The sequence below is a fragment of the Dromaius novaehollandiae genome, chromosome 2, assembly GCF_036370855.1.
Source record: "Dromaius novaehollandiae isolate bDroNov1 chromosome 2, bDroNov1.hap1, whole genome shotgun sequence".
NCBI classification, from domain to species: domain Eukaryota; kingdom Metazoa; phylum Chordata; class Aves; order Casuariiformes; family Dromaiidae; genus Dromaius; species Dromaius novaehollandiae.
In genome coordinates this window covers 26,914,080-26,938,488 of record NC_088099.1, presented here as the reverse complement: position 1 = coordinate 26,938,488, position 24,409 = coordinate 26,914,080, and the positions used below count along the sequence as shown (strand labels likewise).

Here is a 24,409-nt window from a genome sequence, read left to right as displayed (position 1 = left end):
GTTTCTAAGTCCTTTCAAAAATTTCAAAAAATCAGGCCTCGGATACCTGTACTTTCTTTGAAATGAAGGGAGCTATGCAGATGTGAGGTAACTTTCAAACAAACACCAGCTTATTAAAAATCAGCTTACAATGAGAGATGTTTCATTTTAAATTGAAGGGGTTAAAACAATGTTTTTTATCTGTTGAAAATGATCAAGTGTTTTGCAAGTTCATCACTTTTGTGGTAACTACTACACTGCAAAATTGTTTCACCTTCCTACTATGCAAAACCTCTTCTTTTTGGTTTTGGATTCTCAGATTTTTCTTGCACATCATTTAAAAACAACCTCCCTTTCCAGCTACCACCAAAGACAACTGACCTCTACGAATCAGAAGTTTATGCTATAAAACAACCCAAAACAACTGCTGCACTTCTCATATTTCACATATATTCCCCTCAAAAAATTGCAGTACTTACAGATTATTTTCAAAATCAATAAAAAGGTTCATTCATTGAATGCTAAGTGGAACTTAAGTCTTCCCAAAGGCTGAAAAAATTACATGTTATATAATTTTCAGACCACAAACTTCAGTTATTCCTCCACCAGACTCCTCCATACAAGGCAGGCTTCCCAAATATCCTTTAGAAAATAATAAGATATCCACATATACACATGTATTTAGAAGTATATTTTTAAATAAATGTTATGTTTTTATATTCAAAAAATATTTTTGGTTGGTGTAAACTCATTTCCCAGAACCTAAACTGCTGGGGCACAGAACGAAAGAACTGGATTCACAGCCATTAGGGTAGGACATAATGATTCGTGCTCCCATTGTTAATTCATTGAGCAAGAGTTGCTTCTGCAGTTAATGCTCAAATTGCTCCACAAATGCCCACAACTCCTTTTAAACAGGCCGAGAACTGATCATTTACCACTGTACTGACCATACTTCCATGTGTGTATTACATTCCACTAGCATTAAGAACTACAGGCACACCAAAGGACCGAGACATAAAAGAAAACTCTAAAAGGCGGCAGGATAAAAAATTCAGAGGAGAGATGCCTAAACTCAGTGAAGTCTGGAGCTAGAAATGAGCAAACCACATTCAAAGCGATGATACAGGAAATCCTTTCAGCAGGAAACAGACTTCAAAGTGATCAGCTGCCTCTTGGCCAAGGAGTGACCTGATAAGGAGCCCTCATTACAGACCTGTAATGCCCTAACAGAAACCTCATTATCTGTTTCAGTAAAATAGTGAGGGGAACATGAAAAATCAGGTTTCCATGCTGATCTCCATTTTTAAACCCTGTCTCCAGTATATGCTTTACACCTCTGAAGATGTAGTTCAGAAAAAAATGAGGTTCAGTTACCGACTCTTCCACCATTATATATATACCTACCACATTTGATGTGGCTGGAGGGAGGGGTGATTTTTAAGCAATTTTTTTAAGGTCTTAAATTTACACACATGGGTAAACATGCTTCATTTGAGACACACTTAGCATGTCTGCATGACTCAAATGCTCTTCTAGAACATCCCTTTAAAAAAGTCAGCAATTGGGAAATTCAGATCCAAACATAAGTTGTCCACCAAGTCTTCTAGCACACATGCCACTTGTGAGCATGTAAGTATTTTCCCCAGCACCTTCAAAACCTGGCTTGCCTTTTGACCATTAACATTTACTGACAGACAAAGCCAAGTTACTGTACCATGGTCTACTGCTCCAAAATTGTGTGCAGGGAAGGAAACTTGCATGACATTTAATGCAATACATACGTTATATATGTAATATGTGTATTCTGGGACTGCATAAACTACATGCCGGCACCTGTGGATGGTTCCAGCTGACAATTAAAAACAGGAAAATGGAGGAAGAAGAGGATGTGTGGACACCAAGGGGGTGCTATTACACAGCAAGGCTCCCCTCCTCCCGGGAGCCGGCCGAGCGCAGCCCCAGCGCCGCCGGACGCGGCGGGGCAGGACCGGGGGCCCGGGCGTGGGGGGCCGCCGCCGCCGCCAGAGCCGGGGCCCTCCCGCCGCCGCCGCAGCCCCCCACGGAGCGCCGGCACCCCCGGCACCGCTCCCAGCTGGGCGCCTCCCCAGCCCCAGCCGCTCACCTGGCGGGTCATGAGCGACTTGATCTTCTGCATGATGATGATGAAGATGATGCCGCCGCCACGACGACGCGAGCGCTCAACAACCCCGCGCGGCCGCAAGCTCCATCCCCCTCTGACACGGGGCAGCCATGTTGCACGGCACGTGACCCGGCCCGCCCGCTGCACCCTGGGACGGGTAGTCCTCGCGCAGCCGCAGCAGCCCTGGCGCAGGGGGCGAGCGGGACTCCGAGAACTACAATCCCCGTCGCCGCCTCCGGCCGCCCCGCCGAAGGGGTCGGAAGGCGCCGTAGGAGAGGGCAGAGCGCGCCCCGCGGGAAGGCGGCCTGGAGGCGCAGCCTTCTCTTGCTGGCGCCCCGGGGGGAACGGCGCCCGTGGTGAATTCTTCCGCGGCCGCGCAGGGGCCGGGCCTGTCCCGCGGGGCGGCGGCGGCGCCTCCCCGCTGCGGGCCGAGCCTCCCGGGTTGCCCGCCCAGGAGAGAGCGGCCCGCCCGGGGAAGGAACCGGCGCCTGCGAGCCGGGAGGGGGGCGAGGTCGCGGAGGCGGTTGCGGCCGTTGGCGCCTACCGGCTCCGCGCGGCGCCGGGAAGGGCGGGCGGGTGGCGGCAGGCTGCTCTGCGGAGGGCAGAGCTCTGGGGAGAAAGGAAGAAGCAGCGATTCGCTTCTGCCGCCGGCCACTTAAAAGCGCTGCGAGGCGCGGTCGCCCGCGGCGGGGAGTTGCCTTGGCCACTTCGTCGTATTTGTATGTTGGTAACACTAGTGCCCAAGAGGCCAAGTATTCCTTCTGGACTTGGGGGACACGTTACAGGGTGTTTGAACATTGACATTCACTTACTCTTTAGACTTTGAAAGCAATTATCTGAAAAGACAAATAAAATTAGACAGTCTGTAGACAGACTGAAAAACACACTTTAACAATGACAATTACCTGTTTGCCTTGCGTGATTTCAGGCATTACACACAGAGATGAGTGCATGAGGCCGGCTCATTGATAATGTGATTACGCATAGCCAAAACAGATTTATGTGTCTGTCTGCTTAGTTTAGTTGTATAGAGCTCAACTATATGTAAAAAAAGGCTGGTAACTTTTTAAACAAAATTATTTTATATTGATATGTGAAAAGGAAAAGTTTTTCCCATGATCTTCGCTTTGCTAGAAATGACATTCAAGAGTAAGGCAACCAGTGTATCCAGTGCAGCATAACTCCAGAGAAGGTTGTCTTCCCCTTTGGAGATACTAGGGGCTGCACATAGATCAGTCTGGCACATATTTCTTAATAGCATTATTTAGGCGCACAGCTGCCCAAGTAGCTGTTGCAGAATATGTTTGATGAGAACGGGTGTATTTCTGTCTGTATCAGAAGGCAGAATGATGAAGTGAATTTCAAAACCAGTGGTCCCTGTTTTATTATTCTTTAACAAGAACTTATTTGTTCTGGCTACCATTGCAAATAACATTCTTAGTTATTTCTGCACAAAACCTCTAATGAGTTTAGCACATAAAAAAGTTATTGGTAACAAAATAACTAAAATCAGCTGAAATATCAAATTATTCAGAATATTATTGCCACAAATAAAGTTGCTTTAATGCAACTTTAATGCAGTTGCTTCTGTTAAAAAAGAAATTTGTGAGGTTTGATTTGCATTTAGTCTAAATGCTGTTTAACAACCAGCACAAACTAGAATCCTATAGAAAAAATAATTGTACCTTCTTACTTACATTTTATTTGTGTGAGTTATTCAGTGTGAAAAATAGCAACCTAACCTATTAATTACATCAGGAGCATATCCAAATGTTGGAAATACGGAGACACATTTATTTAAAAATATAACTATGCTAATCTGTTCTACTTTTCTAAATCTTCTTTGCCCACATAGTAGTTTTAGAACATGCAAATTGATTTTATGCAAGTGTGAAAGCTCCCATTTATTTTAGTTAGACATTAGTTGGAACCTATGACCAATATTTTATTACATTTTGAAACCAAGCAGATAATCATTTGTAACTCAGGTTTTATAAAAAGTTAAAATACGACATGCCTAGCTTACAGTTAAGTGGATTAAACAAAGAGTATAATCAACAGCAGTCAGGAGGAGCAGGAGAGTAGACACTTGAAGCCCTTGAGAGTATATAAAATGTCCTTTTCATCTGCTGGCTCATGTCGGGCAATGACATTATTTCTGCTGGAATCACTGTTACATATGCTTTTCTTAATATGAAATAACCCTCATATTTCTTACATTTGGTTAGATAAAGTTGCTAAAAATTCTGGAAGGTTCTGGAAATTTTCAGCCTCTTTTAACTTTAGTAAAAATTGAGTGTTCAGTCCTTCCAGTGGTTGCTTAGCACCTTGCAGGATCCTTGCTCTTAACACCAGCACAGGCACATAGTGAGAGAGGGAGACGGTTCCTTGCAACCAATCCCTCCTACACAAGGTAGGATACAGTATAGCCTAATATTTGTTAATCCATAATAGTCTGCCTAAGTGCCATATAGCGAAAACTTAAAGTGTGTTTTTCTATGGATAAACCATCTCTGTCGACGCAAATATTTGCTGTTGCAGACTACTATTGCACACGCAACTGTGGGAGGGTTGCCTGGTTTACTGCTGATTAGATTTGTACAGTGAGCGACAGCCTTGGACAATATCCAAAGCATACATTAATTTTAATATTAATTTAAACTGATGTAAGTTACTGCGGAATAAACAGTAATAAGCAGCTAACTCAACAGCTTTAGTAATTTGTCCACTTTCTCTAGAGGATTCTTTGTTAGAAGATTCCTGATATACCCTTCACATTACATACATGTTGTTTAGAGAAAGGGAACAAAATCATCTCTGCGTATGCATGTTAAGGAAAAACCATGAAAAACTTATAGGAAAAAAGCACTAGAGAGAGGGAAGATTTATCATTTTCCTAGCTACTATTTTTTTTTTTCGTTTTAGGCAAGGCTCTGTAATAGCTGTTTAATATTTTTTATAACAGAAAATGAGAGCCTTTCACTGGAAAAGATGTTATCTGAAAAAAAAGTTGTATGAATACTGGGATCTAATTTAATTTAAGTAGAATCATCTAACAGCACAGTGGTTTTTTATGTCACTGTGTAACTATATGACGTTAATACCTATATAACTTGCACATTGTGAACATTCACTTATTTTTATTAAATCAGAGTGCTTCATATTCTGCACCTCATTTATTATATTCTATGTCATATTTGCTGTGTCTGTATGGGGGAAGGGTTATGGTAAAGTCAGAGGCAATGAAGATGGGTACTAATCTAACAGGTGCTCCACTCCCTTTGTTCTTTGTATACACATATTCAAATCACAAAAGGCAGGGGACAGGATAGGGCCTGTTAACTCATTGCTGATTTTCCTAGCAAATAAACCAGCAGCTGCTGGTCCAAGCTCTGACTTAACATTGAGAAGAAGGTGGTATTTGTATGGGACAGGATGCTTTCATGGAGCCCTTTAGCAACTTATTTTGTGACTTACAGTGCAAAATATATTTTCTACTTGTAGGTAAGAAACAGTATGAATTATATTTGATTGTCATTGTGGGAATGTGGCTTACTTTTATACTCCTAAACTTAAAGACATTTCTATTATATTGTCAGATGTTTTATTTTAAGAAAGTAGTCTAAAAGGTTTTAATCAGAAAGTGGCACCATTTTGTGAGTGGAACTAGAAACTTTTATACACTGTCAAAACTTAGCACTATACGTATCTGTAAATAAAACATTGATGTTGACTGTGTGTATATATAGCACCATGTTTTTCTAAGTAATAGATACATGGTGCATTTTTTTAGCAAGTAAGGCTTGACAGGTTCAGAACCAAAGTGTATTATAGATGTCACTCGTCTCTTTAAAAATGCATTATGCTGTAGTGGTGCTGGCTTATTTTTCAGTTCTTCTTATGATGCCTTATTGTTAATATGTAAGATTTAGATTCAATATTTACATGTATTTGGTATTAAAACTAATTTAACCTTTTGTTCAACTGAAAATGTCGTTCCATTAATAGTACTTTAGTTCAGTATCTGGGTGCAGTTTTCATAAGTATACATGTTATTCTTGCATTTGATGAAAAATAGATATATATACATTTTTATAGCAATTTCCTGTGATTAAATGTTACATAAAGTTATATTTCTACAAACTCCTGTAATTCACTTTTGCTATACTTAATTGTTTTGTAAATATCAACAGAAGGAATATATAATTTTTAAAATTTACCACATCCTCTACTAGTTCATGTGTAAGGACAATTTTTCTTTTATCCTTTCTGTGAACTTCATATACAGTAACCTGTTTTCCTTGATTTTGAGCTAAATACTCTGTAAAGACTTTTGGTTTCAAAATAACTACAGTTTTATATGAAGATTATCAGATTTCTTTAAAAATGAAAACTAATTGATAAGAATACAGTGAATATTCACTTCTTTATCTTCATTACATCTTCATTGGACCTTTTCGATTAAAATCCTACAATAGATATTGCTGTGTTCTCCAGGAAGTCTCATCTTGTACTTTCACTCAGAGATACAAGTTTCTTAGTATGCGAAATGTGTAACTTGTATTTTTTATCATGGTAGGAATCAGACTCATTGGGGGCATGATACAAAGTCTGCTGAAGACATTGGTTTCAATGGTTAGAATTAGGGTCAAATAACCAAGCTTAACAGAACCTTCTGTTGGGTAAAAATTCCAGACTCAAAGATTATGCCCCAGTTTCTCCTTCTATAAATGGAGGTGGAAGAATAGCAGATTTCCTGCTTCATTATATCTCTGTTTTTTCATAAATGAACATATTTGCAAAAATTGTAAAAAGTATTGCCACTGATTTAATGGCAATTTACACCAAGTGCAGTGTTCTTGGAAAGAGCTGAATGTGCAAAGGAGTGCAAAGGAGTTGAGAATCCAAACTCACTTTGACAAGGAGATGTGCGTGTTAAATTCAGAGAATGATAAAACCTCGCTAAGCAGGTTTTGGTTTATGCAGTAAACTCAAAAGTTATGTCATAGTTTTTATTTAAACTAAAGCTGTAGCCCTTGTTTTATGTCAACGGTTCTGTTGTGCTTGCTAATACTGGTGATAGCAAAACACAGATCACTGAGTTGCAAAGGAAGGACATTTTGGCACAGCCCACTTCGCTTAGAGTCATTGTAGAAAAACTAGTTTTAGGAATTCCATCCTGATGGAAAAATGTGTGTTATATTTAGAAAGCTATAGAGATAGGTTTAAATAATATGGAATATGTGCCCATGGGAATATTACTGTTTTCACTGAGTTTGGCCCCATTGACTTGATTTCACTATTACATTAATTCAAAGATTACTTATAAGATTCTTCAGTTTTAATTTAATTAAAAGTCAGAATGTATGAAATCACAATCTGATGTTCCAGACTGCAGAAGAATTGCTCTCTATTAAAGCCAGAAGTCACCTGGTGTTCCTCCTATAAAACACAAGCCTTTTACAGTACAGCATTATCTGATGACAACTTCTCCAAACTTCAGTCTCTGTTTCCCCTCGCCCTTCCCAGCCTTGGGGGAGTTCCCAAGTGCTGACTGCACTTCATGAAATCAGCTTAGCAGGCTCCGAGTGAACAGCAAAACCCCCAATCGCTCCTAAGCCACTCCCTAACGGATTACAGCCCACTGGCTGGAAAAGGCGGAAACAGCACTTCTTTTCTGGTCTTTGCTGACGGAATGGCCTTAACTGCAATTCAGAATGTTCTGTTAAATGGAGCCACTTCTCTCCACAAATCACCAGGAACCAAGTTAAAGTTTATTTACTGTTGCTATTCCTACATTTTTTAACTAGAAAGAAGTGAAATTTTCCAGCCACAATTCTCTGTATCTTATTCTATATGAAAAGGTTTGAGATTCAATTTTGGTGATAGCTTTTAGTACCGGTGGTCTCCATTATCCCTGTGCTTACTAGACCTGCTTGTTTTTTTGCCAATTTTCTGTGCACACAAATCTGTGAGAAATATTATGTTATACATATTTTCTGATTAATACGGCAGCTGTCACTAGCTTCTTGTGCACAGTACAATCAGTTATTGGCAGCTACCTAAACTCAAAAATCAATCAATTTCATGCATAAGGAGTAAGATGTGGCCAGATCTTTCGATTGATCATTTAATGATTTCCCAGTATTTGCGATTTACAGGTATTTGACTTGATTTAAAGAGATTTAAAAGTTCAAATGTATTAGGCGGGCTGGGTGAAATATATTTTCAATGTCCAATATTTTGTGAAAGATTTACTGAGAAACTGTGCTCTTTTTCTATTTCTTTCAAATAGGCAACAACAGTTTAAATCTGATTTGTAATATAAAGTTTGCAAGGGGAGAATTCACCTCTGGCAAATGTTAAAAATCAACAAAACTGATCTCCCATTAACTGGAGTTTAGCAAGTCCCTAGGAGCCATGCACTGTTAGAAAATAGTAGAAGAACAAGAGGCCACAAGTACTTTTAAAAAAGGGTAGCTGGAAGGCTTTAACCTGATGTGCTTCAGATGCTTCAGGTTTTTGATCTAGAGAAAGTTAACATGTCAATATATCCCTCCTGTACATCTTCCACTTAAGTCTCTCCATCTCTTTTCTGACACTCTTCCTCCCCTGTGCCATTTTTCCCCCACCTGAGCTGGTCCTACACCTTTCCACACCAGCATCCATGCAATCTGAAATCATCTGCCCTCTTCCTCTTTATTCCTGGAGAAAGTGGGTTTGCCAGTCTTTCGGTCAGGGAATTTCACTGCCTTTACACACGTCACCCCTAGAGTGTTCTACCAAATAACTGCACCAAGCTGTTTGCCTTTGGTTTCCATGCTGAGAAGTATCTTTTGTAGTTGATAAAATATTGCTCAGCTTCATGAAATATGTTCAGGTAGGAGGCAAAAACTAGGAGCCAGCTACAAAGTCATTTTTTGTAGGCTTGCAGCTGGCTTTGTATTGACTATAAATCTTACTAGCTGCTGAACTGACAGAATAAGACCAGAGATTTCTTAGCAAATATGTGTTCTTCCTGAAATAGAGTTAGTATCCCAAAGATTTTTTTTGTGCAGAACCTTCAGACATCGCTAGCCATCCGGGACCAAGCCCTCTCCCACACCCCACCATATCTTTTTGATATGTTCTCTACTGTGCTCCTTTTCATGCCCTCCAAGAGTATCTCTGACATTAATTGCTGGCATTACATATTTCCATGCTGCATCTGTTATCCCCACCCCCTTCTCATGACCCTACCCTAATCCACAGTTACACAGCGCTCTTTTATTTGCCATTAGCTCCAGTGGTAAACAGCTGTGCAGTGAAATGTGAAGTTTCTAGCCCAAAAGACATGACATACAGATGCCATATTATGCTATCAAATTGATTTTTTATATCCTTTTCTGTTATATAACCTAAGAAATTAGACACACATGAACCTTTAACAAACATCTTTTTGTCATAAAGACAAATACTATGAAGCTAGGAAATACAAGAAAAAATCATTATAAATTATATTAATCTTTAATAGCACAGTTGCATACCATTTTTCTCACATAGCTGCCCCCACCCCCCTTTTCTCCAAGAGGCTATGTGTACTTTAGCAGGGGAGTTACTTTACTGCAGATATTGGGAAGCGTGTGAAGAATAAGACATTCGGTAGCAGGAGAATGGATGGTACATGGTGAAAGCGGCTGAATGTTGCCCTGTCAAATGCATTCTCTCTCTCAGTCTCCATCGAGCTCCTATGCAGTGCTGGACAGATTACTGAAATCAAGCTTTTTACATGTAGTTACTAATAAGAGGTTGCCTCTTTCTGGGGTTTTGACTTACTTAGCACTTGCAGTGTGCTTTGCAGAAATGCTGAGTGCTCAAAGCAACAACTGAAGTCAATAGGAGTTGTATCTTGAACATAGTAAATGCTATTTATAATTGGATGTGTTTTGAAAAATCCAGGCCTTAATATCTCAAACTGGAAATCCAAAATCAGTCGATACCTTTGCTGTTAATTTTCTTTATGCTTCAATTCCTTGTCTGCAAAGTGTTATCGATTATACTGGTGTTGTGAAATCAATTCATTAATGTCCGTGCTTCACACCACTGCTATACTTAAGAGCGCTGTGGAAAAGTTCACATAGAAATTGATCACTCAGTCTTAAGAGCAAAATTTTAATAATGTGCTAAAAATCTAAGGTTGACACAATGAAAACTGATTATAAAATAAAACATGGGAAAGCCGACAAGGAACTGAACCAGTGGCCATTTTGCCCCCTAAAGGAGGCAGGATTCTTGGAGAATAGGATTAATCATGAAACACAAAATTTTGCTTTTGTGCATATCAACAGCAAACTTTAATTCTGCGGTTTCCTACAACTGGAATAATTGACTTCTGTGATCTAGTAATGTTTCTGGAATATAGTCTTAAGTGTGCAGTGCATGCAACAATAGTAACTACGTATCATTTTATTTGGACAAATTCATGAAACTGCTACTTGTTACACTCAGTCAGTTTCTCAGTGCAGTTGGCAAAATAATAGTAAGAAATTTCTCCCTAGCTAAATGCACAAAAAAAGTATAAATTGTGTCTGCAGTCCTGGACAGTTAGACAATGTAAGCTCTAGAAACTGGGACAATTTTAAAGGGAAAATATTTAAAACTATAAGGTAAATGCACCTTTTCTCATTTTTGTCAAACTTTTAACAACAGAAAGTCCTCTGCCCAGGGATCACAAATATCTTTTCCAACTTTGGCTTTTCCTAAATTTTAAAGCTGGAGCTGTATAGTTAGATCAAACCTCACTGAAGTGAATGAGAGTTTTCCCCTTTCTTCCCTGAGATCTGAGTCATAGCCATTTAAAAAAGTGTAAGCTTTAATTCTTTTTTTCTATGAGAATTTCTCCTTTGAATTTTCCATTGTTCCCATTTGTGGTTTGGCTTTGTTTATTTTTTGTTGTTTCTTTTTTATGCAGGTGTTTGTTCTGCCTTAAAGTTGACGGTACCACCTCATACTATCCATGGTATTGAGGGGCAACCGCTCCATCTTACTGTTAACTATAATTTCAACACGACAGCTTCTGAAGTCCAGATTATTTGGCTGTTTGAGAGGCCTCAAACTAATCCAAAATACTTGCTTGGCTCTGTAAATCAGACAGTAGTTCCAGACTTGGAATATCAGCACAAATTTACCCTCATACCACCGAATGCATCCTTGATGATCAATCCATTACATATCAGTGATGAGGGCAATTATATTGTAAAAGTCAATGTCCGTGGAAATGGGACAATAGCTGCCAGTCAAAAGATTCAAGTGGCTGTTGATGGTAAGTTAGTAAAATATAGTATCTTCATTTTGCAAATAAAATTGCAATAGTTTTGAAGTGCCAGTTCTTAGGATCCAGCTACAGTAGTATATAATTTAATCCAACTGTGCATGAGTGCACAGTGTGCACTAACAAATAAGTTATGTTATTTTCTACAGCTGCTGGGGGAATGGTACGATATTTCATCTTTAAACAAAATTAGTACATTGACTAATGTTTGTCGTAAGTAAAAAACTGAAGGAGTATAAAAATAAATAATTAATATGAAATTAGACAGACTGAAAAGGCTGTACCGTGCTATCAGTCATGAGGGTGCATTAACGTTCAGATAGTCTTTTTTCCTGAACAACTGTTCCCTGAGGAAATTCTGTAGCCATTTGCCAACTCAGGATTTTATCCTGCCTGCAAGTTAGAGGATTGTGGCAAGGTATCTCTAACTAAGGAAGAACATAAGGGAATTTGGGGGGTGAAAATTTGATCCCACCTCTAGGCTCTTGTAGATCACTGTCTTCAGTCTTTTTATTGAAAGATTTGATTGCACTTCACACTCCCTATGCTGGACAGCCAGAGTCAGATAGAAAAGAGCTGATTAGCCCTTCATTCTCTCTTTTATTAGTTTAGATCTTTACTTGGGCCTACAACGTCTCTTACCTTCTGCAATTATCAAAGGGGAGACAATGACTGTTGCTGGTGACCTTGTGTCTGTAAGAAAAAATGCCAGATGTGAAATCTTAAAATACTGAAGTCCCCTCTTTGTACTCTGTTCTTTCCAGTGGGGATAAGAAAGGAAAATAGAAAAGTGATCTAAAAGAATGAGAAGACACTATTATAATTTATGGATTATATGGATGGACTGCTGTAACCATTGGGCCAGAAATAATTAAATGAATGACATGTTAGCATGATAAAATTGTAGCTGCCACTAAACTCCCATGCCTTTGCCAGTTTGCAGTCATCGTCATGAGCTGATTAACAGTGTACTTCAGTCATTCTCAGTCTTGAGCAAGTCAGGGGCAATAACACTGAGGGAGTCACATACTGTGGGCACTGTCATGCCCTTGCACGCTTTCATTCTTGTGGCTGCAGGTAATGTCTTTTGCTCATGAGGCAGAAGGTAGAGGCAAGGTATACCTGATTTCAGCCTTTGATATATTACCAGTAAAAGAAACTCTAGTTTTATTTAAGTACTTGGAACAATTCTTGCAGTCACTAGCTGAGAATTTGACCCTCTTTTTTCAATCTTTAACCATATTTCGCAAACAGAAACTGAAATATGAGTACTTTCCAGAGATGATGACTGCTATTTGTATCATCCTGGCAGTGAAGACTATAATATACTGGCTAGTCACTTCTATAACTCTTCATATCTGTTTACTTTACAGTTCCTGTCACAAAGCCAATTGTACATACTGAACCGTCTTCAGGGGTAGTGGAGTATGTAGGGAATATGACATTAAAATGCACTGTGGGAAAAGGTACAAGGGTAGTCTACCAGTGGATGAAAAATGGCAAGCGTCTCCATGCTGGCCCTAATTACACCTTCTCATCAAACAATGCTACACTTTTAATTCTTCCTGTTGTAAAAGAAGACATTGGGAATTACAGCTGTTTGGTATCCAACCCTGTCAGTGCAATGGAAAGCGAGATAATTGTACCAACCATATATTGTAAGTATCTTAAATATTCCTAACTACCTTCGTATAAATGCTTTGGCTGGAGAGAGTACCTCTAACTATGGCAAATAGGCAGTTGAGTCAACATTATATGTGGGTTTGCATTCAAAATATTTTTGTTTGTAACAGCTGTAACTTCTTATGATAGTGTAATAAATATTACTCAGTGTTATGTAGTTGTTAAGAAGGTGGATTTTTGAAGGATTGTTACTGGTCGTATTCCTCACGATCATTTTGAGTCAAGACCTGTTTAATACTTTCATTAATGATATCAGTATAAAGACTGGGAATATGTCAATGAGGTTCACATGTGAGGAATACATATAAACTAGGAGGACTGAATGAATTTGAAGAACAGTAATAGAACCGTTATGAAATTCACTAGTGAAAAATACAAGGTTATGCAGCTAGAGAATAAAAGCATGAATTTCTTCTGATAAAATGGAGATTTGTCTGGAAATAACTGAGGCAGAGAACTTGAGGATTAAGCTGATCACAAGATGTTTGTGAACTGGCGGTGAGATTCAGCCACGACAAAGACGCATGTAATTCTAAGGTGTGTTGGCAAAGTATTTCCAATAAATAAGGGGAATACTAATGCCACATACAAGATGAGACCTCATGTATAATACTGTATGCAGTTACAATGACCCACATTTAAGAACAATGAACTAAAAACAAAAAGAAATGGAACAGAATGGAACTGAGACCCTTTCTTACAAGAAGAGACCAAAAGAACTCAGTTTGGTTTAGCAAAATAAAAGCTGAAAGGAGAAGCATTTGCTTTCCACATCAAGCGATAAACATGAGGGAGAAAAAAAAGAGCTGCATAAAGAATGATGTTGGCGGAAGAATAAACCCTGAGCTAGCCATGAATGCATTTTGACCAGAAACTAGATGTTTGTACAGACGTATTGTAGTAATGAGGTTCTGCAAAAGCTCTGCAAACGGCTTTTACAATGGACTTGACAAATTCATGAATGGGATTCTATGATATGATTGTTTACGGTAGTGGAAAATTAAATTCAGTGGTACAAAAAGTCCATTCCTATGTTCCCAAGGTTTTCCTTAACTCCATTATAAGGTTACATGCTGATCCCTACAAAATTCGGAGATGCTCACGGTTTTGCTTCAGAACTATTCATTATTTTACTGTTGTTGTTTTTCACTATCTATTTGCATGGGTCCCTAAAAAGATAGCACTGTGGAAACTGTAATGGTTTAATAATATAAGAGAAACAAGTTTTGTAGGTAGTTTGAACTCAGCAGTTTAGGTAAAATCCAAGAAAGAGTGCCCAACCTCTACCTTGCTTGGAACTGGCTGTTTCTGTTTCCCACATGATGAGAGATTTGTGTGCCCCAAAACCCTTTTTCTCCAACTATATTAGTCTAATGAAAGAAATTAACTCTCTGCAGAAGTACGTTGTTCTTTAACATACTTAAAAAGAAGATTCTCAATTCAGATTTAATTTTGTCTTTATGACAAGGTAACCCTTTGGACAACATTCTTACAGACATTTAATGGTGAGGATAAGAGAAGAATCAGACTGGAGATTCCTGTTATGCAGCTCTAACAACCCAATTTCATGCTCCTGCCAGTACTCACATGCTTACTTTAGGCATGTGAGTAATCCCAGCAGTCAAAAGATGTCATTCAAGTGTCTGTGCCTATAAATAGCATCAGGATGAAGACTAGACCAGTAGCATCACAAAAAAAGTTGTAATAGGCCATGATGAGCAGGCTATGATAGCCTGAAGTAGTGCTAGTATCATTGTCTACAGGACACTGGTGTGACATATTCTGAGAGTTTTTTGTTGGTGTTCTTTTAAGATGTTTGCTTAAATGAGTTCTAAGCAAACTGGTAAGTTTGTATTTAGGTAAAAAGACCATTATTTTTGATTTTTAAGGTCTTGAAAGCATATAAAAAGCACCTGCGAAACTGTAACTATGAATGTAGATTGAGCTCATCGAAGGAGTTAGAGGAAACAAAAGATTGGCTTAATCTCAGACAAAACATCAACAATTATACTTTAAATCTTAGAAAGGGCACTCTCACTTTGTTCCTTATCCCTCCTGTAATGTCAGCTCTCAGTGCCTCCATGCTTTGCAAGTAACACATGCTTTGTATGTGACCTTGTCAGGCTATAATCCTCATGTCTTTAGGGTTCAAAGTGTCCTTTTCAGTGGAGGAGAGCTGAAAGTGGGCAGGTCAGGACTTTGCCATCATACCAGCCTTGTTCAGATATAACCATTTTACCTAATGGCATAGCATGGATGGCACAGTACAAGGAATGGAATGGGACGTGCTGGTGCTTGCTCCTGCTTTTGCCCAGCTCTGTAATATGGCAGCTGATAGACAGCTCATGCCTTACACTTGGTATGAGGTAGCTATACCTCTCACTAAGTCATATTTTCCTTCTCCTTTTTCTCTGATTACCCATTCTGCTATTTATTTATTTTTAATTATAACTTGGAAGAATCTGATGGGGGGTGTCTGGCATCTAGAAGGGGGTCTGTACATTGCACCAGGAGAGGAGAAATAAGTTCTGTCCAAATAATGAAAACTAAGAAAGACTTTGTTAGAAAAAATCTGATCCCTTAGGTGTGGCTTATACAAATGACAGCAGTGCAAACATGAAGATGAAGGAACTTCAGAAAAGAATCTAAATAGATGTGAATTGAGCTTCCATTCACATTAGATGGAGGACTCGTGATAAAATGCTCTACAAGGAAATAACCAGTAGTGTTGGAGTATTAACTTCCCTTTAATAATAACAAAAAAACTAATTCTTTCCTCCAAGGAGCACATTTTAAAATGTCTGTTGTTGTACAATCACAATCTCAACTCACCTAAGTGCTAAAGGTGCTAAGAATGAGAGCTGCATATGTATGAATGTGCTGCCTGTACCGCTTTTCTCCCTTTAATGAAACATGAATGAGCCTTCTATGCCTCTCTCTTCAGAAAATAGCTACACAAAATATTGGGACACTGTATCCAGCACAACTATCTCTTACAATGCAGTAAAATCAGATCAGGCTAAAAAAATGTCTTTCACTGTTGGAACCATTCTGACTTCTCTGTTAATTTGTGGCACAGTCTGTTCAGCATTCAGATTTCTGATTTGTTGCATGCACAGTTGGCTCCAGAGAGCTTCTTGCACTGGTGGGTGTCTGGGATGCTTGCTTTCACAAGCTATGTGCCCTTTAGTCTCAGTTCTTGTACTGCTTCCTCTCTTCTCCCTCATTGAACTACATGTATTTTCCTATGGATTTGAAAAATCATTCTAAGTTCTTAAATGAAAACCTATTTTCAACCTATTGTTTTGCAGAATTTTACAATTCCAAAGTTATTTCAATATTCAAATTTCTGGAACTTTTCTCTGAGTGATTTTGGTATACTAAAATATTTTGAGATTCAGTTTTTCTCCACATATGGAAATATTGTTAAAAGTATTTACATTTCCAGAATGTGTTTTTTCTTTCATCAGAATTGAGGGTTTTCTTTGTGCATAATTTAAAATCTGAAGAAAATATTAAGAGAAAACAAGGCAATACTGAAAGACTGCAATACTTGTAGTACTACCCATGTTCAAATCAGTAATGGGAGTGAGGATCTTGCTTCCTGAGCTATATTAAGTCCCATAATTCAGGTCCACCTCTGCCAGCAGAGGCAGTTTGTCTTCCATCAACCAGTTGTCAATAACAATCCAGAACAGGCCCCAGGATCTCTATGTACCATATGCCATTGCTGCGGGGGAGTTACTGGAAGTGGTAAAAAAAGGTCACTCACAGTAAATACCTGCCATCTGCTTGGAAACTATAACAGTCTCATGGTGATAGGAGCAATTGGAGATATTCCCACAGAGCAGTAAATTGTTACTCAGAACAGGTGATTTATTATTTTACAAGTCATTTAGTTAACTGGCTTTACTGAGACAAGAGACTTGTTGCTGTTGAGAATGATACTGCAAAGGAGAAGTAGAGCTGCATGATCCATGAAGGCAGTTACTCAGCTTTTTCACTGAGAATCAGAAGCGTTTTGTTTTGTTCTTCGTTTCTCGTTGATATTATTCCACTTCTCCATTTACTATAATGATAGTGTACCAGAGAACATTATTATTCCAGTAGTTTGATCCAGAAATAAATTATTTCAAGACTGGAAGAAGCTGCTGTCATAGAGGCTGTAACAGAAACTACTGTATTGTGGTGATGGAGTTGAATTTAATAGATTAAGTGGGATTTCCTTCCTTTAGACTTCCAAAAACCAGAATACATTTAGTCCTAAAGAGGAAACTATCAATCATCTGCTTTTCAGAACCATCCTCAGATTGGGAATGACAGCATCCTTTAATGAAACGAGGGATGCCTCTCAGCTCCCTAATATTTAGGTATTGCAGTGATGTACAGATGTCCAGGAGGAGGCAAAAGTCTGATCCAAGCACAGCAGGAAGGTTACCTGGTGCTTGTCCTAATTTCATCAAAGAATGCTACTTTTCAGACCTTGCCAAGATTTCACTATTTCTTTTTTTGTTTTTTCAAACATATTCCCCAGCCAGTGTGTGTCACAGTGGTTTTGTAATGGTTTCTTTTGATGTGCAGCTTTCATACAGAAGTGTAGTTATGCTGTTAGTGTTGTTTATTTATGCTGCACTGTCATGATATTAATGTAAAAGCAGAAGTCAGTTCTGACTCTTTTGCAGTGAGGGAGCACGGGAGACCAGTCAGATATTCCTACCATTAATTTCTATTCACATATACCAATACTTATATTATCAGTGAAAATAAAAGCTAACAGCAGAAAGAACAGTTGGATGGGAGGAGCCCAAAAAGCAAAAAATGTGTTCCTTCCTATAAAGGATGCATGAGTGGTTTTGCTTTCATTTATGAAAAAGCCACTGCTCAGTACGGCCCCCTCCCTTCCCATCCAAACAAGCAAAATATATCTCTATTATCTGTAAGCCCCAGTGAGAGGCTGGTGTACTGAAAGGCCTCCCTGTGCAGAGAGAAGTTCAGCTGGAGTGAAATCAGCTAGGTGAAAGGTTTAGCAGTGATAGCTTTGCAGTTTCCCAAAGTATTTATTACTGTATGGTGAACCGACTCTTGGGTACAGTAGAGCTAATGATCAGGAACTACAGAGCCTGTGAGCAACAGGGAGCCTTGCATCTCAGCATCGAGATTTTTAAAAATGCCTTGATTCTTCCCAGTGCCCCCTGCAATACAGTTTGGAGCAGTACTGATTCATGAAGCAGTGAATCTCTTCTGCATTTTCCAGCTAAATATTAGGCATGATGTTAGGCTTTCCTTAAAATGAGACTGGAGGAAGCTTGCCACTAAGAAATAAGTAGAGAAAATAGAAAGTTTGACAAGTTTAGATTGTGAAATATGAGCATTTAGTTAAAAAGGAATGAAAATGAGCTTGTGGTGTGATAGCCTACATTCTCTTTTCTAACCCTTCATAAATAGAGAAGAAAAAAAGGCACGCAGAAAATAGCCTGTGTGATGTTTGCCTATGTGTTGTTGAAAAATAAATCAATCTCAAAAATAAGATAAACACAAAATAAATACAATGTGTATGTTTTAAAGGCTAATGTCAGCCTGAACGTCCTGATAAGAAATGAAGTCTGAAACATGCCAGTATTTCAGTTAATACAGCAGGAAATTTCACATTCAAAACCAGCTATCTTATTTTAATGCTTCCAGCCAACCATAGGAAGGTGGAGCATTACTTGATCATGCCATCTAAAATGGACATACTATTGCATTATCAAACTTTTACTATATCATTCTGTGTGAGTCCCTTGGCAGCAGCTTTACCACAAAGATGATTCCTGTTCACTCTGCATATTTTCTTCGGGCTTCTTGTGGCATCTGTTAATATTAGGTTTGTGCATTTTTAATTATGCATGTAAGCCCTTAGGGGATTATCAACATTAAAGTGATCAGTTCTCTGGACTGGAAAAGATAATTTAGTAAAGCACTTTTCAATTATTATAGTCTCTACATTATTTTCTATACTCAGATCCTTGTAAAAGTAGATTTCAAAATGTTAAGATGTAAAAAACAGGATCCTAAATGATCTATTAAAAATAGTATAGGAAATATTATCATACTTGAATATATTATTTCCATTCCCATTTTCCTATGACGATACCCTGAAAATACTTGCCTGCTCAAATTTCTGAGTAACAAACATATGGCCATTGGACAATATGTGCCTCTTCTAATTATATTATCTGCAGAAACCTAGCTTTCTTTAGGCACAAAGGCTTACTCTTCAAAGAAACTGAAATGTTGAAATAATAGAAGCCTACTAAATGGTGGAAAAGCTAAATTTTATTTTGACAGTCATTTATGGAGAACAATTTCTGACATTATCTATGGTCATTTATGGAAAACAGTATCTGAAGTTATCTATGGCATGCCCCACTCTGTCTTATACCTGTAGTATAACTGCACGAATAATTATTACGCTGCAAAGTGTTACAGTAGCTGTTTATATATTTCAAGGTTAATTTGCTCACCTTTAAATGTGCAGAGAAACGAATTGTGCCAATGAGTTTGGCATTTAAGTATAAAGGGTCAAATATGCCCATGGAAAAGAACTGCTCCTTTACTTCATGACTCTTCCAACTGCTCTTCTGTTTTCTTTATTTTTATCATACTAAACAATACATAGACCTGTGCTGTTTCCCTAAATAGCAATTAGATCAATATTAAGTGGGTGTAGTCTGAGATAAACTTAGTACAGATCAAGTTGTTGTACCAAAAGCCTTTTAACTGAAAAAACTGAATCTAATGATAGCCATTTTAAAGACTAACCTAATTAAAAAATTCTAATGAAACTTTAAATATTTACTTTTTTAAAATCTTTCCACTATGATTTTTTTTTCTTCAATGCAGATGGACCTTACGGACTTAGAGTTAAATCAGATAAAGGTCTGAAAATAGGGGCAGTCTTTACAGTTGACATAGGAGAAGCTATACTGTTTGATTGCTCAGCAGATTCAAATCCACCAAATACTTATTCCTGGATTCAAAGGGCTGACAATACCACTCATGTAATCAAATATGGACCCCATCTGGAAGTTTTATCTGATAAAGTGGCCCAGAAGACAATAGATTACATGTGCCGTGCTTTCAACAACGTGACCGGAAAACGAGATGAAACTCACTTCACAGTGATTGTTACTTCTGTAGGTAAGAACGTTAATTAATTGCTAAGCAAATGCAGCATTGAGCATAATGTCAACCCCAGAAGGAGGAAGTAATTCTTAGAGAATATATATGAGAACTGAGTCCTGATAACAACGAAGCAAAAGGGATTTGGGCCATTCAGGGGAGTCGGGGTTTTACCCTGTGTGTGTCATGCCTTGGGATGGCTTAGCCTTGTGTGTCATGGCTAAGATGTTGGAGTTTTGTGGGAGTCTGGCACTAAAACACGTTTGGCCATTTGGAGCTTTATCCCTTGAGTAGAAATACTTTCTCAATAGGCAAACCTCATCAGGACCAATTAACGTAGCAGATTATATATTTCTTACTCTATTTTTATACTCTGTGCCTTTAAAAATTATAAAGATAAATGGAGAAAATGATGTAGAAATCTGTCGAATGCCCAGTTAGGCCTTTCTTACCATGGATAGATTTTGTCCAAGGCTCCCTGTCTCAGTCTTAGGAACTGAGAGTCAGTCCTAGGGCTGCTAGGTGATCAATACATGGGATAGTTTCAAGCACACATCACTGACCAAAGTAAGCAGGCAGAGGCTAACAGCAGTGAGGGTCCTTTAATACTTTTCCAGTGTGATTAGCAATGATAAGAATCTTAGCTTAGTGTATGACAATAATACAAGCTGTATTTGCAGTCCTGCTCAATGGTTTTATTACGATCTGCTTGTAAACACTAACTTTCTTTCATTGTTTAGAATCTATGAGTTTACTGCTAAGTCCTGCTGAATCCATGTCTCCTTTATTTCCCATACATTCCTGCATCAGATTGTGTCTGTATTAAATAGCAACAAACAATTTTTTGGGAAAATCTCCAAGAAGAGCACACAGTAAAGAATTAAAGTTGAGGAAATCTAGTATCTCTTATTATTAAGGATCAACAGAAGTATTTTCAGATAAGGAATGTATGCTGCTGGTGTTCAACAAGATCTAATTCATTGCCTTTTAGAAAATTAAAGCAAGCAGTTTTGCTTGTTGAGAACAAAGAGCTCAGCCATTTGTTAGTGAGATAAAGAAGGAGAGCAGATGTCCATTGTTCAGGCTGCCTTGCGTAACCATCACAAAGCCATGGCCTTAAATATACTGGAAGGAAGACAGGTTACACCTTTACAGTGAGAATACTGCATTTTAAAACTAAACACTGCAGTTGGTGGAGAATGAAAACACAAACAGAGCTGCTATGTGCCATTAGAAATGAAAATGGCATTTCTCCTGAGAGTTAACAATAGTTATGATTTGAACGTGGATATTCATCAATACCGTGATAGTAATAAATTAATCTGAGATTTCCTTTCAAAGCCCAAAAGAAAGCAAAATCTATAGCTTTGTAAGTTCAGTTGCACTTAAAAATGTGCATTTCCTAATTAAAAATATTTCACCTAGATAAAGCTTTTTTCAAACATTTTATTCTGTGTATTTTAATCAAAAAAATCCATAAGTTCTGCTGGAAAACTGCTGTTCATGGATATCTCAGCAAAAAATCTGAGCAAAGGAAAGAAATACTATGAATATATTTGGACCTGAATACACATGAACATAATTTATTAGCTTCTGATGGGATTTGAGCAACAACCAGACTGTCTGTGATCTAAAAATCTTTAGAAAAAAATACAATAGCTCAATTATCCCTTCCTACTATATAGATCTTACAGCTAGGAGGATTTCTCTCCCATCTAGCACAAATTGCTTGAGAGAAGTATGAATATCAATGTGTTTCAAACAAGGAATAAACCCAGAGGGAAGGAGACATGCATACAGCCATACTTACGATAGGGCCGAAGTAGTTCTAGCAGTTAATACTGTTGTCTTAACCTCTATTCCTGTGACCAGCCACTGGAGTGTGCTGTCTTCAGCCTTCAGTTAGCTAGTAATGCCATATTAACAGAAAGAGTCCTGCAGTCTGTGCATTGTACAACCTTAAAGGTGTTCAAACTATGCACATAAGGTTCAAACTATGAACTGTCATAAAGCATTGGATCTGGGCTATTCCAACTATAATCTGCACTGGTTTCTTTTTTCCCAGAAAAAGGCATTCCCTGCTTTCAACTGATGGTTTTCCACCTAGAAATTATTTGCTTGATCACTGTTATTATAATTCTTTATTCTATTGGCAAAGCCAGGATAAAAGCACTGTACTTCACAATCTTAGGCATATGGTTATAATATTAGAGACTATAATCAATCACATTTGCTGCTGTGTTATAGGCTGTATACCACTATCTTTGTGATATTTGCACTTGATGAGGTATTTCATTTTATTTATTTAAGTAAGGGCTGACAATCTGAGAGACAAATTGCATTTGTACCGGTGACCAACAAACTACCTTTTTATGCACGGAGCGGAAAATGTATACAATGCAGGCACTGCTAGTTAGATACAAGGGACCAGCTCCAACCATTCAGGAGACTTAACAACCCATAGGGAGAGGAAGAACCACTTCATTTACATGTAGTTTGCTATGAACAGGGACCTACGCTGAAAGCCAAACACTGAAACAGCGAGGAGAATATTCATTTATAATCCCTGTGAGGAGCTGCAGCACATCTGATAGGAATGTAGAATGCATGCGTGCACGTTCTGTATATTGTTGAGGTGGCTCTAATACATACCCCGAGCGTTAGTCCTTCTGTCATATAATCCACATTAAGCTTACATATTTCTAAAGTTGGAAAAATTGTACCACGTAACTCAGTGCCTATGAGCCATGCTCAGGCAGAACGCTAGCCCTTTCCCTCTAGAAATCAGGGAGCCTGTTGCCTTGTGTCTCCAGTACGTCTGAGGGAGCCCCAGAGTGAGAGGGGAGGATCTACTAACTGAAGATCAGCTATTCCATCAAGGAGTAAAACATAGCACACCAGAGAGACATCTCCAAGGCCACACTGAAACCATGCTGATCTTTTCTGGGTTACTCTATCTCAACAACTCCATCCCAGCTAGATGCAAGCTGAAATCATAATCACTGCCCAATTTCCTATTGAGAAATTAATGGCAGAGTAAACCAGACAAAAAGACATCTTACACTGACACATAAAAGACCAAAGTTCTAGCGAAAACAAAGTTAGGTTTATAAGTGGTTGTGCTTTCGGTACTGTGGCTGGAATGAGAAGGCCCTGTTCTTCTGTTCCCTGAATCTTCTGACAATCAGATCTTGAGAAATATCTTGTAAAATAGAAAAATTGCAGCTATTAAACAAAACACTATATTTTATCTACATCAAGAGTCAATGGATGTAGTTCCCTCAGCAACTAGGCATCAGTAACTGAAATAAAGAAACCACCACTGTACCTACTGAACTTGGGTCACAGATGTGCAAGTGAAGTTTTTATCCTTAAACTAACTCACCAGTTACAATTCAGATAACAGAAGCATATGTTCAGGCCACTGATTTGAAACAATTTTAAATAGCTTTTTTCATATACCATGTTATGACCAAAACAATCTGACTTTTTGTATAATCTTATATGATAGATTGTTGTTTACATCGCCAATCACAAACCTGCTACAGACATCCCAAATGATAATGTCAATGCCAAAGGCTGTGCTGGAGGTTTGTCTGGATAATACTGGTACTCACCTGAGAGTGCATGCCTTTTGACTGCCTTTAGAAATATTCATTTAATGGACCCTATTGGACTTGCTGCCCCATTTAGGCCCATAAGGCTTATGCAGAAAAGGAGCGATCAGGAGTGATTCTCACACTGCTACAAGGTGAGCATTACTGACAATCACTAAGGGAAACCACAACATGAGAGAAACCCTGACTCCTCTGTTCCTACAGGACTTCAGTAAGAGACAGGATGTCATTTACTACATTTTCGAAAGCCAGTTTTAGCAGCTATCAAATTCTAAACTTGGCTTGCAAATATAGTGCTTTGAAAGCCAATTATATTTTTGTTTTAATTAAAGCAGGTCTTTTTTTTTTTTTTGAACTTAGTTGTAACCTTAGAAGAGGAAAAATTTGTTTCACCTCATGATTTGCTTGATATGTCTGCAGATCTCAAGAAGACTGGCACAATGGAACTCCATATACTCTAATGATAACCTACGCAGGAAAGCATTTGTAGTTAATCCACAGTAACGGGATCAAGAA

General features: G+C 38.4%; 2 protein-coding genes across 4 annotated transcripts in view; one reads left to right on the top strand and one right to left on the bottom strand.

Annotated features, from left to right (window-relative positions):
• VPS50 (VPS50 subunit of EARP/GARPII complex) overlaps positions 1 to 2,319 on the bottom strand; it is a 104,587-nt gene extending 102,268 nt beyond the window's left edge. For both annotated transcript variants that reach the window (XM_026098664.2, XM_026098665.2), the window contains exon 1: positions 2,105 to 2,319. In XM_026098664.2, coding sequence (XP_025954449.2) covers positions 2,105 to 2,137 — 33 coding nt within the window. In that variant the 5' untranslated portion in view covers positions 2,138 to 2,319. The remainder of the gene's footprint in view (positions 1 to 2,104) is intronic.
• A 264-nt stretch (positions 2,320 to 2,583) lies between these two features.
• The window catches only part of HEPACAM2 (HEPACAM family member 2), a 30,234-nt gene continuing 8,408 nt past the window's right edge, over positions 2,584 to 24,409 (top strand). For both annotated transcript variants that reach the window (XM_064506073.1, XM_026098550.2), the window contains exons 1-4: positions 2,584 to 5,626; positions 11,073 to 11,423; positions 12,806 to 13,090; positions 19,998 to 20,294. In XM_064506073.1, coding sequence (XP_064362143.1) covers positions 5,548 to 5,626; positions 11,073 to 11,423; positions 12,806 to 13,090; positions 19,998 to 20,294 — 1,012 coding nt within the window. In that variant the 5' untranslated portion in view covers positions 2,584 to 5,547. The remainder of the gene's footprint in view (positions 5,627 to 11,072; positions 11,424 to 12,805; positions 13,091 to 19,997; positions 20,295 to 24,409) is intronic.